Here is a 15,847-nt window from a genome sequence, read left to right as displayed (position 1 = left end):
AGAGGAGTGTTGTCGAGAAATGTGGATTTAAAGAGGGAAGGATTGAGGGTGGAAAAAAAGGGCAAAATGCAGAAAGCCATAAACTACGAGACAAAAAAACAAGAATAAAAGGAGGAGAGAGGCAAACAGAGAGACTGACAAGAGTGAATGTCTTAAGGAGGGAGAGATGGAGAAGGTATTCGATGGACGGACACAACAGCAGGAGGGAGGAAAAAAGGAAGGGAGGGAGGGAGGGAGAGAGGAGCAGCCCAGTTCATGCCCCTCTCCCCATGCAGCAAGGACTCCTCCCTGGGGGGACTCAGACTTTAAGCCCCTGCCCTGCTTTATATTCCCCTGGCTACTGCAGCCAGATCAATCTAGCTAGCTACCCAGTGCAACTCAACCTAGTTCAGTGCAGCCTGGCCCCCAGAGCCCTCCATACAGGGTGTAGTTTTAGGAGGAATGGCGGCTAGAGGCAGGCAAATTTGTAAATGTACTGCTGGTATACCCGTATTAGAAGCAGACTTTAAAAGGACTATATCCGTGTTTTTGCATGTGTTAGCCCATTACTACAATTCACATATACTTTACATTACTGTCAGGCGTTTTCAAAGCATGTTGTACCGTTTTAGATTTCTGAATGCGTTTTTTACTGTATAATCCATCATAGTGAACATTGTGCCTGCTTTTATTTTTTTGTCAAAGTTAATTTATTATTTCCTGGTAATTCAACTGCAAGACTGATTTGAAAAGCCTGCGCTGCATTACCACACAAAAATAACATAACTCAAAATAATGCAGGCAAGATGTTCACTGTGATGAATTACCAAACTCAAATTAAGTTTTTGAAAGATAAGTTGTCATACCATATGGACATAAATAGAAATCTATTTAAGCTGCGAAGGTAGTAAAACTAATTTAAACTCCCAACTCATCTGTGACCTATGCCAAGCTCTGGAGCAGCTAATGTGTACAAGTCATCACAGGACTGGTTTGGGGAGTACATCGTTATCGAGAGGTCAACTTGCGGAACAAATGCATCGCTAAAGATTATAATTTTGCACTCAGGGATTCATTGTTTCACTTAAAAGAGAGTAGGAGTAGAAAACTGCACATTAAAATAACTTTTTATTATTGGTGTCTTTTGTGTTTAAAAATACACAGTTCCAGCCAAAAAAAATATATGTCCGGTTATTTCATTCTGGGCTACTGTAGAAACATGGCGGACTCCGTGGAAGAGCTCCGTATGTAGATATAAAGGGCTCATTCTAAGTTAATGAAAAAAAATGATAGTTTCATGCGATTACACACAACAAACATAAACATATTATATACCATTTCTGCTAATAGATCCTCCTAAATCCTACAGAGAAAGCTTGCGAGTGGTCCTTGAGTTAAGAAAATGTCTTGTTCAAACTGCTTATATTTTAGCTTCGGTCACTACAAACAGTAGTTGAACTCCACAAAACATAGTTAAGTTTAAGGAATCCAAAAGTCACACAGCTTGTTACACAAACATACATTATGTTTACATACCTTACCCAATCTTCCCCCGGGGATCAATAACATATTACTGATTTGGATTCTGATACAAACTCTGAAATAGATCAACAGCTGGTTCCTGCTCACATATTCAAAATACATTACCTTTTAATAATGGCAGCTCTAAAGCAATTGTGCTGTACACTGGGCGGTTGAACACATTAATAATGTCACAGGATTTATTTTTTCCAACTCCTCACGTTTATGAAAGTATTCCCCAACTGACGCCTGCTCTGTTGGAATCAAAAGTATGCTTTAAGGTAAAGTTGAGAGAGACCAGTTTGAATATGTTTAATAGGGGCAAGAAAACCAGCGTGTGCAAAGCTACCTTTTCCATATGTGTCAAACATGCAGTATAATGGAGTTTTAAGGCTACAGTGGTTTGCAGCAGGCAGGGACCCTGGTTATCCAACCAGCACTTCAACAGTATAATGACATAGTCAGCAGGGCTACTAACACATCAGCGCTGGAAACCACAGTGTCTCCACTCACCCTTCCTTCACCTCTTCCTCCCGTACGCTCTTGTGCCCTCTTCATCACCTCCTCTCTTCCTCTTCCCTTCTCTCTCATTCCCTCCATCCCCCACTCTCCGTCCTCTTTCACCTCCCTCTTAAACCCCCTGTCGTCATCTTAGAATCCCCCCCCTCCTGTATACCCCACCTTTTCCTCACCCTTACCAACACCCCTCGTCCCCCCTCTCGCCCCCCTTTTCCCAATTAGTCTGTCTGTGTGCAGCTACCCAGCCGATCTCTGCCCATCCTGCCGGTGCTGGTTCGCTCACCCAGCCCCTCTGGCGAACATGACAAAGAGAGATCCTCAGTATTCAAACAGACACACACTGCTTTCAAATGCCGAATGGCAGGGTCGACCTGGGTGCAGCTTTAAGCAAAATATTCAAATTCTGAGTCTTTCTTTTTTAGGAATTTGCATGGATATGCATTCATTTGCAATGTGTAAAGGCACAAGGACAGCTGAGCCTTGGTTTTAGAGAGAGGGGGGGAGCAGAATAAATATATATGATGGTATGAAATCTTGATTGGGTAGAATTAAAACTAGGTTCAAAACTAAGAGAAAAGTCAAACAAAATGACACATGTACATATTTGACTATTATCAGTACTTTGACAGGGAATGAGTTGGTCTGTGATCTAATGTACTGTAAACAACAAACTTCCTGAACAACTTCCTGTTTACTCAGTGATCTCCAAACTTCACCAGATACTGAAAGGTTACTGAACGTGATACTAAAAGAAAGAAAAGGAGAAAGACACAGAGAAACACTGAGGTGTTATGCCTTAATAGAGCTTTAAACAATAACAGTGGACATCCTAAAGGAAATGCAGCACTGGTTGTGACATGATGAGCCGTTTTTGTTCCCATCAAGCAAACAAGACAAAATGGTCTGAATCCTATTTCCCAATTTTTTTGTTGCTCTTCATACCTGCCATACTAGTACCATTTCGCATTAACATGATTGAATCAATAAATATGGAAAAAGGCACAAGAGATAAATCTACTGCCATGTTTTGGACTACAGCATATTAATCCAACGCTTTACAAGTATCAAACAATCTATACGAGCGCGTTATTCCAATAATGTTTACCAACCCACTACATCTTCCTGAACAATACCATTATTTTCTATGCCCAACAAATGAATACAGGTACGCTACGTTACTGGAATGTGTTGCATGAGACATATTATAGCTAAGGACTGCTTGATTACAGAAAGAAATGCATCCCAGTGTAAATCACACTCAAATTTGATTCCAGAGTGCATGTCAGAAATGGCAACGCTACAGGTTATTTTCCTGTGATAACTATTTTTGCTACAACTTGACAACGTGACGGCCAAGCACAGCCTGTTCATGAAGACAGGATATTTAGAGAGTGGGAACCAGGATGTAATCCCCAATGTCAGGACATATCTGCGTCCTGAGCAGGAAACCCTCTTGAATCTGACTTCTGTAAATGACCTACAGTATGGCCTAACTGTCGAGGGGGCATAAATTAATACTAGGGATGTCACAATATGATATTTAATATTTATATTTATATAATTACTTCTGTAATATCTATTTTATATTGCTGTGAAAACATCTCCTTTAAACAAATGTATGTATTCAAGTCTCCAAGCCAAAAAACTAAATTTCATTACATTTGAACACATCATGATAACATTGTAACTCACCTTCACCCAATACTCTTAATACTTTTTACTGAATAGAGCTTGAACGCATCATAATATAAGTCAATGGAACCTCCATACCGAATTTTTGGGTGGGCAGCTAAACAGATTCTGGAGGGCAAACATCATCTGAAGCAGACGCAGGTAGAGTGACACTTAAAGATGAGTGAGAGAGAGAAAACGACAAAGGAAAAGACACAGACAATGACAGACAGAGACGAGAGATAGCAGGGAAGCCAGGTTTAGAGATGGAATAAAAACAACCTACAGAATAGTGAGGAGAGGAGCAGAACAACAGGCAGAGGCACAGCCTCCTCTGGCCACTGCAGACCTCAGACCCTGCAGAGATTCCTTTCATTAGGCTTTAATAGTATGCTGCCGGCTTGCCATTCTGACCTGCGCTCTGTGCCAGTAATAAGAACGGCCTTCAAAGCAGGACCAAAGCAACAGAGCTGCTTGAGAGGGGGAAGGTGGGGTGCACTTTCAAATTGACACGGGGGCGTTACATTTTCACATCCTTGCTCACTCTGCCTAGGCTGATAAAGATGGAGATGGGGGGGGGAGAGGGAAAGTGTTGTCTTTCTGGATTTTTCTTTTTCTTTTTACTCGTCTCCAAAAGTTTCCCTTCCCAGTGACCCCTCTGCTGCAGTGTGTCTGTGTTAAGGGAGGTCCCATGTTAACAAAGCTCCTCTGCAGGAGGTGTTGAAGGTGGCAAATTGATCTTCTGGCCTCTTCAAGCACATGCCAACACCTGACAGGAATATGTGTTCTTATATCCATATGCGTATGTGCCACTTCTATAGATACCGTGTTCCCTAAAAATATTTGTCATTTTCAAATATGCACTTCTAGACCCTAAGGACATCACAGATGCCTAAACCAAGGACAAAATAAAGGCTTTAGTTTGGCCCTCCTGTGAAGCGCAACAGCCCGCATTTCCACTGGCCTCAACACCTCACAACCCCCTCTTGAATAGAAACATCATTGGGAAATTAGCATCCCAGAAGCCATTGCATTTACCGTCAGAGTTGTCCTTGCTCAAGTTTAATAAGGGTAGGTAAAATGTTGCTTGGATCATTTTTTCCCTCTTTTGGCCTTAACGCACATCTAGTATGAATTCTTCAATTTGTGTTAACAAGAAGGATAACATCCCCGTAACCTCCCACGGTCCAATCCCAAACTCATTCCTCTGTCTATCAGCTGTTAATGAGTCACCTCATAATAACATACCACTGCGGGTAATATAAATGTCGTCCATTGTATTGCACTGATTTATTTTCAGCTTTTTCCATAATGGATGTATTTATTTATGTTATGGGGTGAGGGGGCATATTGCTTGGAGAATAAGTATATGGCATCAACAATAACAGTGTGCATTATTCCAGTGCTAATAACCTGTCCTGCTGATGTCCTTTCTACATATCACAGATGGGCTCAGACAGGGGAGAGCGGCAGTATTATGCCTCTGCCGAGATCTTCCACTGAATATATTACCATGTGATAGGGGGAGATGTCTCACTCCCTAATACACACGCACACGCACACACACACACACACACACACACACACACACACACACACACACACACACTTGTAGTGTTGGGCCAAGAGAGCTGCATATGCCCCAAACATACAAGTATGGGATTCATTAATGAAGTGCCAGGAGGAGAGGGAGAGGGAAAGCAAGAGCGCGCATGCGTGTCTGTGTGTCTGTGTGTCTGTGTACCAAGCAGCCGGGGGGGATTTCCTTCTTTAAGCTCTCAGCTCCCACTGGGCCTCGCTCGACTGTATGAACCCTGATGTGGGCCTGCCTCTAACACATGGTGTCACACACTCACACACATACACCCTCGCACACACGTACACACAAAGAATGTATACATTGAAGCTCAGCAGGAGGGCAGCAGTGCAACACTGGCTCCTAAACATTTGGCTGTGGACATCTCATTGACAGATGTACATGGAATCTAGCAGAGGAGGTCAGGTCAACGCTGCAGCCTCCTCTTTCTTCTTCTCCTTCCCCTCTATCCCTCTCTCCATCCTTCTCTTCCTTTATACAACACTTTATTTGTTCTTCCATTGCTTCTATCTCCGTCTCTCGCTGGTGGCTGCTGGTTGCGCCATGTATATTGGGGTGGTTGAGTAAAAATGTACGCCAATTAAGCCACATCGTTATACATGTGTGATAGTTCTGTTGGCAACGGCAGTGTGTGGTTAGGGTAAGCCTGGCATCTAATACCGTAACTATGAGCTTCCTGGTTGACAGGGACAACCTGTTTCCAAGTGTAGATATGTACTATTTCTTCCTCTGTGACTGCAGCCATAATACTGAGGGAGTTTGGCACCTTTCACAAACATAATGCACGGTACACGTTCGAGAATATGTACTGCAGTATAACACTAGTCCAGTTTGCATATGTTAAACCCAACAAGAAGCTTTGACAAATCATTGTAGAATTCAAGATTATATTACGAAACAAAACAATTTTTACCACATGACTAACAATCTCCCTGTTCCCTATTCTAAAATCTCTGTTCCCTCACTGTGACCTTGTGCAAAACCATCACCATCTATTTACTGTACTTATGAAACTATTCGTACTGGGAGTGTAATGGCAGTGAAGTCAAAGTACATCTGTAGCTGAATCCACTACTGTCCAAATGCAGCTTGGGAAACACAAGCGGCCAACAGCGCTTTACTCGACTGCCAAAACACACCACTGCTTTCTTTTCACCGGTCACTGTGCGATGCTGGAGAGATGTGAGCAGCGGGGCGTAAAAACACTTCCCCATGCTCTGCCCTTCCCTCTCCACCACCCATCGCCTCCCAGGAAGCTAGCCCAGAGGTCAGCGCAATCAGGACCCATGAGCAACAAAGGGCCCTACTTAGGCGTCCAGCTCAGTGCCCGAGCCAAAGGCCAGCTAAGCGGGGCGAGACTGTCCATTAGGCAAGACCCTGGAACACCCCAGGGATCTGAGGTGAAAAGGGTTAGAATGAAGAATAAAAACACTATCAACCCAGACGCATACACACACATATTCTCAGAGACATACACAGATCATATGAGGCCTTGTTTGACACTGCTGTCAGGGTGCAGTGAAGGGAAAGACGAGACCGTATGACACGCTGAGACATCACACACATATGTACACACATACATGCACACACAGACACATTTTAGGCCTATACCTCTCCACACATACAAACGCAAAAAAAAGGTATAAATTTACATCTTTTTCATCTCTCAGTTTCCCATACTTCACACCTTGCTGTTACAGCTTCACAAAACTGGCTGTAGCAGCATCTAAAGAGCTGGCACAATATGCTCATTCTCAACAGCATGTCACAAAACATCACTACCTTTCTGTCTCTTATGTGTTTGGAGGATGGGTGGGGTAGTTGGCCCTTGTGAAAAGACTCTGGTCTGAACGAGGTGGTGTACTTTTCTATCTAGCATCATCTCCTCTACTGCTGTCAACCAACCCACGCCTTCCTCTGTCAACCACAGTCAGCCTACACAAACTTTACCGTTCAACACTGTCATTGAGGAAATGATCTACTATATCACTTATTGGTGGTGTTTTGCATCCAAGCGTACCAATTTCTCAGTAACTGTGGGAACAAGCTAATCATTGGAGTAAAGACAACATTTTACATTGGGTTTGTAGACCCTGAGGCAGTGAAATGTACGCTTCACATAACAAAAATAAAAGTTTATTTTGGGATTTCTGTAAACACAACATAGCATTCCTAAAATGTTAATGCCACCAACTCTCCTATCTGCCAAACTAACTCACTCTGCTTTTCACTGTCCTCCATATTTTTCTCAATTTCTTTCGCATTTTGTCATTTCACATAACTCCCCCCATCTAATCTCATGACTACTTCACCTCCTTCACAGTCTACCATTTAGTGCCAGAAATCTCCTTTTAAACTCATGTACTTCCCATTTCTCATTCCTTTTTTATTATGTTCTATATAACGCTCTCAACTGAGGGCCACATGTCATTGTCTTTAAATTAACATCTTTGGCCCCCTGCTACCGACCCTCTGCACACCAACCCTAACTCCTCCACCACCCTCACCCACTTTCTCCTCCTCTCCTCAGAGTCAGCACTTCCCTCAGGTCTAAAGTCATCAATTGTGTCCACCAGCTCCTCTTCTTTGCCTCAATCCCTCAGACCCCTAATACCTCACCTACCCAATAGAGCCCCCTTCCCGCCTCCCCCACCCAGGGCCTGTCCAGAGCTGTGGCCACCATTCACATCATGTCAGGCAGCATGTCCTGATGGAGCACAGTGTCAGAGCAACACTCAGAGTTGCCAAGGTTGAAGCCTCGAGAGACCCTCTGCCTCTCTTCTACTCGCTCTCTTTGTCTGTCCCTCCCTCTCTCCCTGTCTGGCTGATGGCACAGTGGGCTTTTGAGCAGAGATGGATATACAGAACTACGTGAACAGAAAATAAGCCAAGGTTAGCTTGAAGTCATGGCATCTCAAAAAACTTGACAGTGGTTAAAACTAAACAGGCACAATGACAGGGCCATTTGAATAACACATTTATAAAAGAGATCTTGAGTTATTGTTACATTTAAAGACTGTTGCTACATTTGTCTTAGTCCGATGCCTAATTTGCCAAAAGCAGATGACATGACATTAAGTTAAGACGCTGGTCGCTCTGCTGCTGTGAAGTGTGATACAAGGAAATAGTTTTACAGCCCGAAACACCTGCTGCACAAGTAATCAGGTCTCAGATTAATGGAACCAAAAGGCAACAGTTTTTTTCTAGGCATCATGTTTTGCACCAAATTGTAACACAGATGTGATACCAGTCTGCCAACAAGGAAATCACCATCATCGAAGAAGCAAAGATAACACTTACTCCTCCTAAGCTAATTAGTCCAAAATGCAAAGTAGCTTAAACACATAAAATGCTTTAAATAAGGTCTATGACTCAGTTTTTCTCAACTGGGGAAACTCTTTCTTCGCTACATCGGTTGCTCTCTTCACCACCTACATGTTCTGAATGCAACATGCTCATAAAAAAAGGCCTACTAGGAAATGTAGGAAGTCACAAGAAAATTGCTCATGTCGAGGGGAAAAAGTACATGACTTCATGTTTCCCAACATAAGTACCTTAATGCAATACATATCACAAATTGAGTATACAGAGCAATGTATACGTGTGTATCAAAGCATAATTTTTTCTTTTAGGATCAAATCACACCTACTCTAACCTTGGTATAAATGAAAACCAGCGTGTAATACGGTCAACTCCATGCAGTATGCAGCAGAGAGATCAAAGGTTCCCCCATTAAAATGGCCATAGAGAGTTAACATCAACTTTGGTTCATAGCTGAGAGTAAAATCTATTAATCTTTCAATATTTCCTTTATTTCTCTCTGGATATTCTGCTGCAACCAGGCTTGTGGTTTATGTGTAATTTGCGATTTCCTTTAACGGCGTCTTTAGAGGGAAAATATGAGATAGGGTGTTTGGAAACGAGATGGTTGATGAACCGGCAGGGAGCTAAAGATATACAAAGGGACAGAGGGACATTGCAAAAAAAAAAAAAAAAAAAAAAGATGGGCATGAATAGAGTAATGAAGGTGGAAAAATAAATGGACAGGACTGGAGCCAGAGAGAGAAAAATAGGAAATGGATTAACAGGAGCAGAGGTTGAACCAGAATGATGCATAATGATGACATTCCAAGAAAGCAAACACGTTATCTCCCTGTGTATGTATGCGAGTGTATGTAAATGTGTGATATGCAAGTACGCTGGGGGAAGAAAGCTAACTGTAAGGAAGGAATGTGCAAGAAAGCACAATAGAGAGAGATGGAGTGTGCAACTAGAGAGCAAGCAGAATGCGGCGTAATCTGTGTCCTGAGAGTAAAAATCCTATTTTATCCATTTCCATGGAGAACAGATAGGTGACAGTGTCTATGAAAAGGTCCACAGTACAGGAGTTTCTCGACAGCCATGTTTTTTTATTTGCAGGCATAAGGATCTTCAGGAGGTAGAGATCACTTTCACGCAAACCCAAAGGTATATCTCCAAACTATACAGTATGGAGAGAAACAAGATGTCAGTACTAAAATCCAGTATCCATGATATGAAATGTCCCACTTTGCCTCAAAAAAAGCTAAAAATACAGACGATACAAAAATACGTGGCCATGGTCTAACAGCGTTGAGCCACACTCCCTCCAGCAGGAGTACTGTGTCCCAGTTAAAATGGATTTCTGCTTGGGAGTTATTAAAATAAGATAACAAATCTAACACATAGCTTTACAAACAAGGGAATTGATAGAAGTACACAGGCTTTCCCAGGCTTGCAGCCACACACCCGAAGGTATTTCCATTCTCATCTCTGTTTTCCCAACGATGCTTTATGTAATTTGTTGAGGTGTATTTACTGAAATGACACCCTTGTATAATTTGCCTATCATTTCTTTGTTACCATCGTCATTACAAGCACCTATGAATATCTGTCAAAATGATCTCTAAATCAGCACAAGTTCTGAAACTTATCAAACTTTCAATGGAGATGAATTTTATAGAAGGAAGTTCCAAGAAGATCAGGTGAGAGTGAGACCAACAGGACCCTTCGATATGTTCCTTTAGGGTTCGATGATTAACATCAGACTTGTTTGTTTACCTTGTTTGTTAAACCCTTCCACTCCATGGTGGGCTAACAGCTGGGAGAGTTCAATGCATGGGAATGATATCATGACAGCCCAAAGCTAACTGAATACATGAACAGAAAGACAAACACATAACACATAACACATAAATTAAATGGCCTGTCAACCTTAAAAAATGTGATTTTGCCTGCAGTGTTGGGAAAGAAAGTACAGCAATTTGCAGAGGGGGGGAATCTGTGTGAGTAAGTTAACATTTTTAAATACTGCAGAGTTGCTCACATTCTCTTTAAGTTTTCAAATGGCCGTCTGTTTGTGGAACTTGCTGAGTGTTTATCATATAATCCTCTGTTCTCTACAGAGCAGAGGAGTGGGCCATCTATACACCAAACTGTGGTTAGCTAGGACTAACTGGCAGAACCATATTTTCTGTGTGTGTGTGTGTGTGTGTGTGTGTGTGTGTGTGTGTGTGTGTGTGTGTGTGTGTGTGTGTGTGTGTGTGTGTGTGTGTGTGTGTGTGTGTGTTCTGTCTGCTGTGTTTTTTCCACAACTTTGGGATGAGATCTGAGAGGAAACGGACAGATTTCCATCTGTCTGCTTCATTTGCAAAAAAAAAAGCCCTTGCGATTCAAATATATGCTTTAGCCACCTCTCTCTTGCCCTCCCTCTCCCTCTCCCTCTCCCTCTCCCTCTCCCTCTCTCTCTCTCTCTCGTCTCTCCCTCTCTATCCGAGTGGCATCTGTGGATGACCAGGGCATCAAGAGTCTCAGGGGCTGAGGGAGGAATAGGGGGAGCAGGAGGGAAAAAGAAAGGAGAGAGAGAGAGAGAGAGAGAGAGAGAGAGAGAGAGAGAGAGAGAGAAAGAGAAAAGAGGGAGCAAGCGCCTCTCACTTCATATTTCCCCAGCACCACCCCGGCGTGCCAGCCAGCCTGCAGTCTGTTCTCCTTTGAGCTTTCTATTCTACCACAGAACAGAAAAAAAATCAATTCATATTTCCATAATCCACACTCCTGTCTGTCTGCATGTCTTTGCCTCTCCCCCTCCTTCCATCCCTCTCTTTCTCCCTCTTTCTGTCTCCCTCTCTCTCCCCAGGGGTAGACTAACCCCTCCACCCCGATCCTACGGCCTACAAATGTCATTACGCTGAGCAACAATAACAGTCTAAACAAAAGGAGGCCTTGCTCTGAGCTCTGAGCCCCTCTGTGGAGACTGTTGGCTGCTGCTGCCATATGCTGGCCAGCTCAGGCCACAGAAAGAGACAGAGACTGTGGCTACAGAGGACTCCTGCCTTCAGCCCCACAAAAGAGGAAAGGAACCCTAATCCTGGTAATGAGGCCCGTGAATACAGCCTTTATGTATACGGGGGAAAGGGCCAATCCCTCTGTACACAGCACGCTAACTAGCCATCTTAAGGGCCATCTTATCCACACAAACGATCTGGTCGACAACAGAATGAAAGAAAAGTAAGGTTGTGGGGGGGCTAAAAAGAGAGACATGTCGGAGAGGAAGGATGAGGCAGGCCCATGACAGCACATACACTATGTTTACACTATTTTTTTTATTCCATCTCTCTTGGGTTCAGCTGCTCTTTTTTTTTTTTTTACTCCTTTTCCATCACTTCCATTTCCTGTGTCTACCAATGCAAGTCTGTAATTTCTTGCTTACACTCTCGTTCCCTCACTCCCTCTACCTCTTACTCCGCTTGCATGCTCTGGTTCTTGTGGGGCAGGCAGACATCGCCTGAAGCATCTTTCTACAAGCCCGTTTATTCCTCAAAGTGGATCAGAGAGAAAGGAGAGCTGTTTAAACTCACTGGCTTGGCTGCGGTGTTGAGAGAGTTAGCCTACGCACATATTGTCGTCTTTCTCACTAGTTGTCCATTTTTCCCTTCAGCTTCAGATGGTCTGTTGCAGTCATCTGCCCAGTGATTTGCTCCAGGACATGTTTTGTGCTGTGGCAGAAACAATATGTTGTACGTCTTGTTTTTTTTCCTGTCAAATCTCTGTCTTTCATCAATCTCAGACTTACTAACTGCCAGTACAAAAATCCTACACACACATTGCCTAAGAAGCCACAGCAGCAGAGCGCCAGAGTCAAGGAGTCATGTTGCCCAGATAATGAGTCAACCTAATCTATTTACAGAGTGATGTGCACAACATAGAGATTAATACACATATTATTACAGGCTGCGTGATTGTTTTGATCAAGTTGGATCGAGACGGTAGTTCTTTGAAGGTAAAGCCAGAGAGAAATAACAAAGACACCCTGCTGAGGTGGAGTATTTTTCTAAGGCTAAAGAGCAAGGCTTTTTAAATAAAAGGGATATCAAATCACTTTTAAATTATTCCAAAGAGTTTTTGCATCCGTGTGTGCACATGCTCCCCGGAGACAGGTGAGATTTGTGATTGGCTTAAAGAACAATTTGGGTTTATGACAACTTGGGTCTTATTTCATAGTTTTGGCCGTCATTTCTATCGTTAACAATAACACTTGCTCTCACCAAGGTAATTGAAGTGACATCAGTAATAAGAAGTCAGATGGGGTAGTAAACATTTAATAAGCATTTAGACAACCGACTGGTTAAACAAACCCCCAGGAAGAGAAAGCTAGGGATGCACCAAACTAACATCTTATCTCATGATAACATTTGCAATACTTCAACTGAGGTACTGAGTTACTGAACCGATACCAGTGCTCTCAGTTCCTCAAATTTAAAATGATTATACCTCAATGCCCGGAACTTTTTTGGATCTTACTCATCTTATGGACAAAGAAACTGTATTTAATGTGGAACGGGCATTTCATGGCTGATCCTGGATCTGCTTAATAAGGTCAGTACTGGCTGTGATACCAGTCTGCCAAATGAAATCTGTGCATCCCAAGAGAACACAAAAGGAAAATCGCACAATATTACCCATACTGTAAGTAAACATCTGTTAAAGGTTATGGACGCATTTGACTTGCTGTACTTACTATAGTTGTGCACACACACATCATAAGGGAATATAGCAGAAATGTTGGGTCAGTTTTATATCCAAATAGTGTTTTTTTATAATCTGGCTTGCTGCAGACTATTTTTGTTCTCGTTTATAATCTGTGATTGTCAGTTGCTTGTGTTTTCTTGCCCATTGGATTTTATTGTAGCAATGTTTCCCAGATCTCAGCTATTTCTTTGATCAGTACAATGTTATTATGATCAATAGATTTGATAACCAAACATAGAAAAGTCCAGTTGTAATATACTGGAACTATCCTTTAAACCACGTCGTCATCAAAATGTGATTCTTCAACAATACAGACTAGTGGGAGATGCTGAGATCGGTGTGTGTAACCCTGCAATACTTACCGCTGACGGGTTTAGGAAGAGCACGGTGTTCCAAAAAGTATTGAAAAACAGCAGCAAATTTTGCTTTCAGATTCAAAATGAACCCGATAACGCTATAAATGTGAGACAATAGGAAGCAGACACAGTAGCACACTTAGAGAGAAAGCAAGAGATATAAACGGAGAGGGAGAGAAAATGGGGAAAAACAGAGGTGTGCATTCCTGTCACGGTTGCATGATAATTACTGATTCGTCGGTTATTGAAGACCTGCTCACTGCTTTTCATTACCAGCAACAGACGTACAATGAGACAGAGAGAGACAGAGAGGAGGAGGAGGAGGAGGAGGAGAGAGAGAGAGAAAGAGGGAGAGAGAAGGAGAGGAAGCACTGATGGGGATGGGGAGCAGAGCGGTGGTGGTGGTGATAGGTGTTGGGGGGAGGTTACCACAGGATGGCAGGGTGAGTGAGGGCATTAGGCAAGGAAGGGAGATGGGAGAGGAGGAGGAGGTAGAGGTTGTCTGTAACAGTGAACGAGTGAGAGAGAGAGAGGGAGAGAGAGAGAGTGAGAAAAGAATGAAAAAGCAGAGTGTGTTCCAACCTGGTCGGTGTGGTCCTGGGGGAAGCTCCACAGCACGGTTGGATCTGGAGGTAATTGACAGACAGCATTAATCAGCGGGTGAGAAACACACCGTCTTCGCTAGCTGCCTCAGAACACATACATATTAATGAGAGGGGTGGGGGCAAGGGTGGCTGCTGCAAGTCTGTGCACGCACACACACACACACTTACACTTATATACTCTCTCTCTCTCTCTCACACACGCACACGCGCACACACACACACACACACACACACACACACACACACACACACACACACACACACACACACACACACACACACACACACACACACACACACACACACACACACAGAAAGACAAGAGAGAGAGTGTCTAGGCGGTATGTGCTGTAGATATGCTAATCTATATTCTCAGTGTAGATATGATAGCTTATATTATAAACTGAATCATGCACGTTTAAGAAAGTCATATCAACACATACTCTAGTTTATTCGCTTAATTATTCCTACATTGATACAAGCCTAGCTGTTTGCTGGAGAGATGTAAAAAAACCTAAGCTAGGTTTATCATTATAATAGTTTGTGATTTGTTCTCCAGTAAATAACATCAGTGCTGAAGCCAAGTGGATTTTTCAATGTTTAAATCAATAGGAAATTCTGATTGTCAATTAACAATTAAGTCATTTATTGAGTGTAAATAAAGAACATTAGCTGGGTTCAAAAGCTTCAAATATGCCTTTATTAATAGAATACTTTAGCAAATTGACACAAGACAAATATACCAAACTGCACAACATGTATCTTACTCTTCCTGAATAAGCAGCCAGCCTATTGTTGCCTTAGTTAGTGTCATTCTTGCAACATCTTTGCATCTCTCTTAAAGCTAGCTTCCAAACCAAAACATGAGACTCGCTTTTCGCAGTCTTTTACCATGTGGTTAAAAGGAAGCAGCCACAGAGCCATAGCCTGAACACAGGGGTCTCTGGTAAACACAGCTTCCACAGCTCCAAGGTCACCCTGTGACCTCAGCAGGAACAGCAAGGGTTCGGAGAGACGAGCTCTCGCATGCCAGGTCGACTGCCATGGACATACAAAAGGTCTACAGGATCACGAGAACACCCCCACCTATGTCTAAACAAAGCTGGCTGAAAGAAAGTAAATCAGGAATCACCTAATCTTTTGATAGCTTAGTGATAATAACTTAGTATGAATAACTGAGTTCAACAGATATAACATGTTGATTAAGTCCCTTCATTCAAAGACATATGAGCATTTTTAACACAGGCTAAATGTGGGTATGACCCTCCTCTACGCGTATGCCTGAAAAGATTAATGTAGACATTTATGAAGACAGAGGAGCCCTACCTTAGTAAAGAGGACATGCAATAACACACAATGCGTGTTGTAGCTTCATGGCTAACACACCAGGCTGCCTGAGACAGAGAGGCACACAATTGACAAACGGATGACAGGACGCAGCAGAATCTATCATGCCTTACATAATCCTGTTGGATAATTTCATGGGCCCCATCTTGAAAAGAGTGGCACAGAAATAAACGCAGCAGAGCTCAAAGATCTACACCCCAACTCCA

General features: G+C 42.8%; 1 protein-coding gene across 1 annotated transcript in view; it reads right to left on the bottom strand.

Annotated features, from left to right (window-relative positions):
• The window catches only part of dennd1b (DENN/MADD domain containing 1B), a 100,952-nt gene that overhangs the window by 65,940 nt on the left and 19,165 nt on the right, over positions 1-15,847 (bottom strand). The window contains exon 3 of the mRNA XM_029429068.1: positions 14,272-14,315. Coding sequence (XP_029284928.1) covers positions 14,272-14,315 — 44 coding nt within the window. The remainder of the gene's footprint in view (positions 1-14,271; positions 14,316-15,847) is intronic.

Source organism: Cottoperca gobio, chromosome 4, assembly GCF_900634415.1.
Source record: "Cottoperca gobio chromosome 4, fCotGob3.1, whole genome shotgun sequence".
Taxonomy (NCBI): domain Eukaryota; kingdom Metazoa; phylum Chordata; class Actinopteri; order Perciformes; family Bovichtidae; genus Cottoperca; species Cottoperca gobio.
This window is presented reverse-complemented; position numbering and strand designations above follow the sequence as displayed.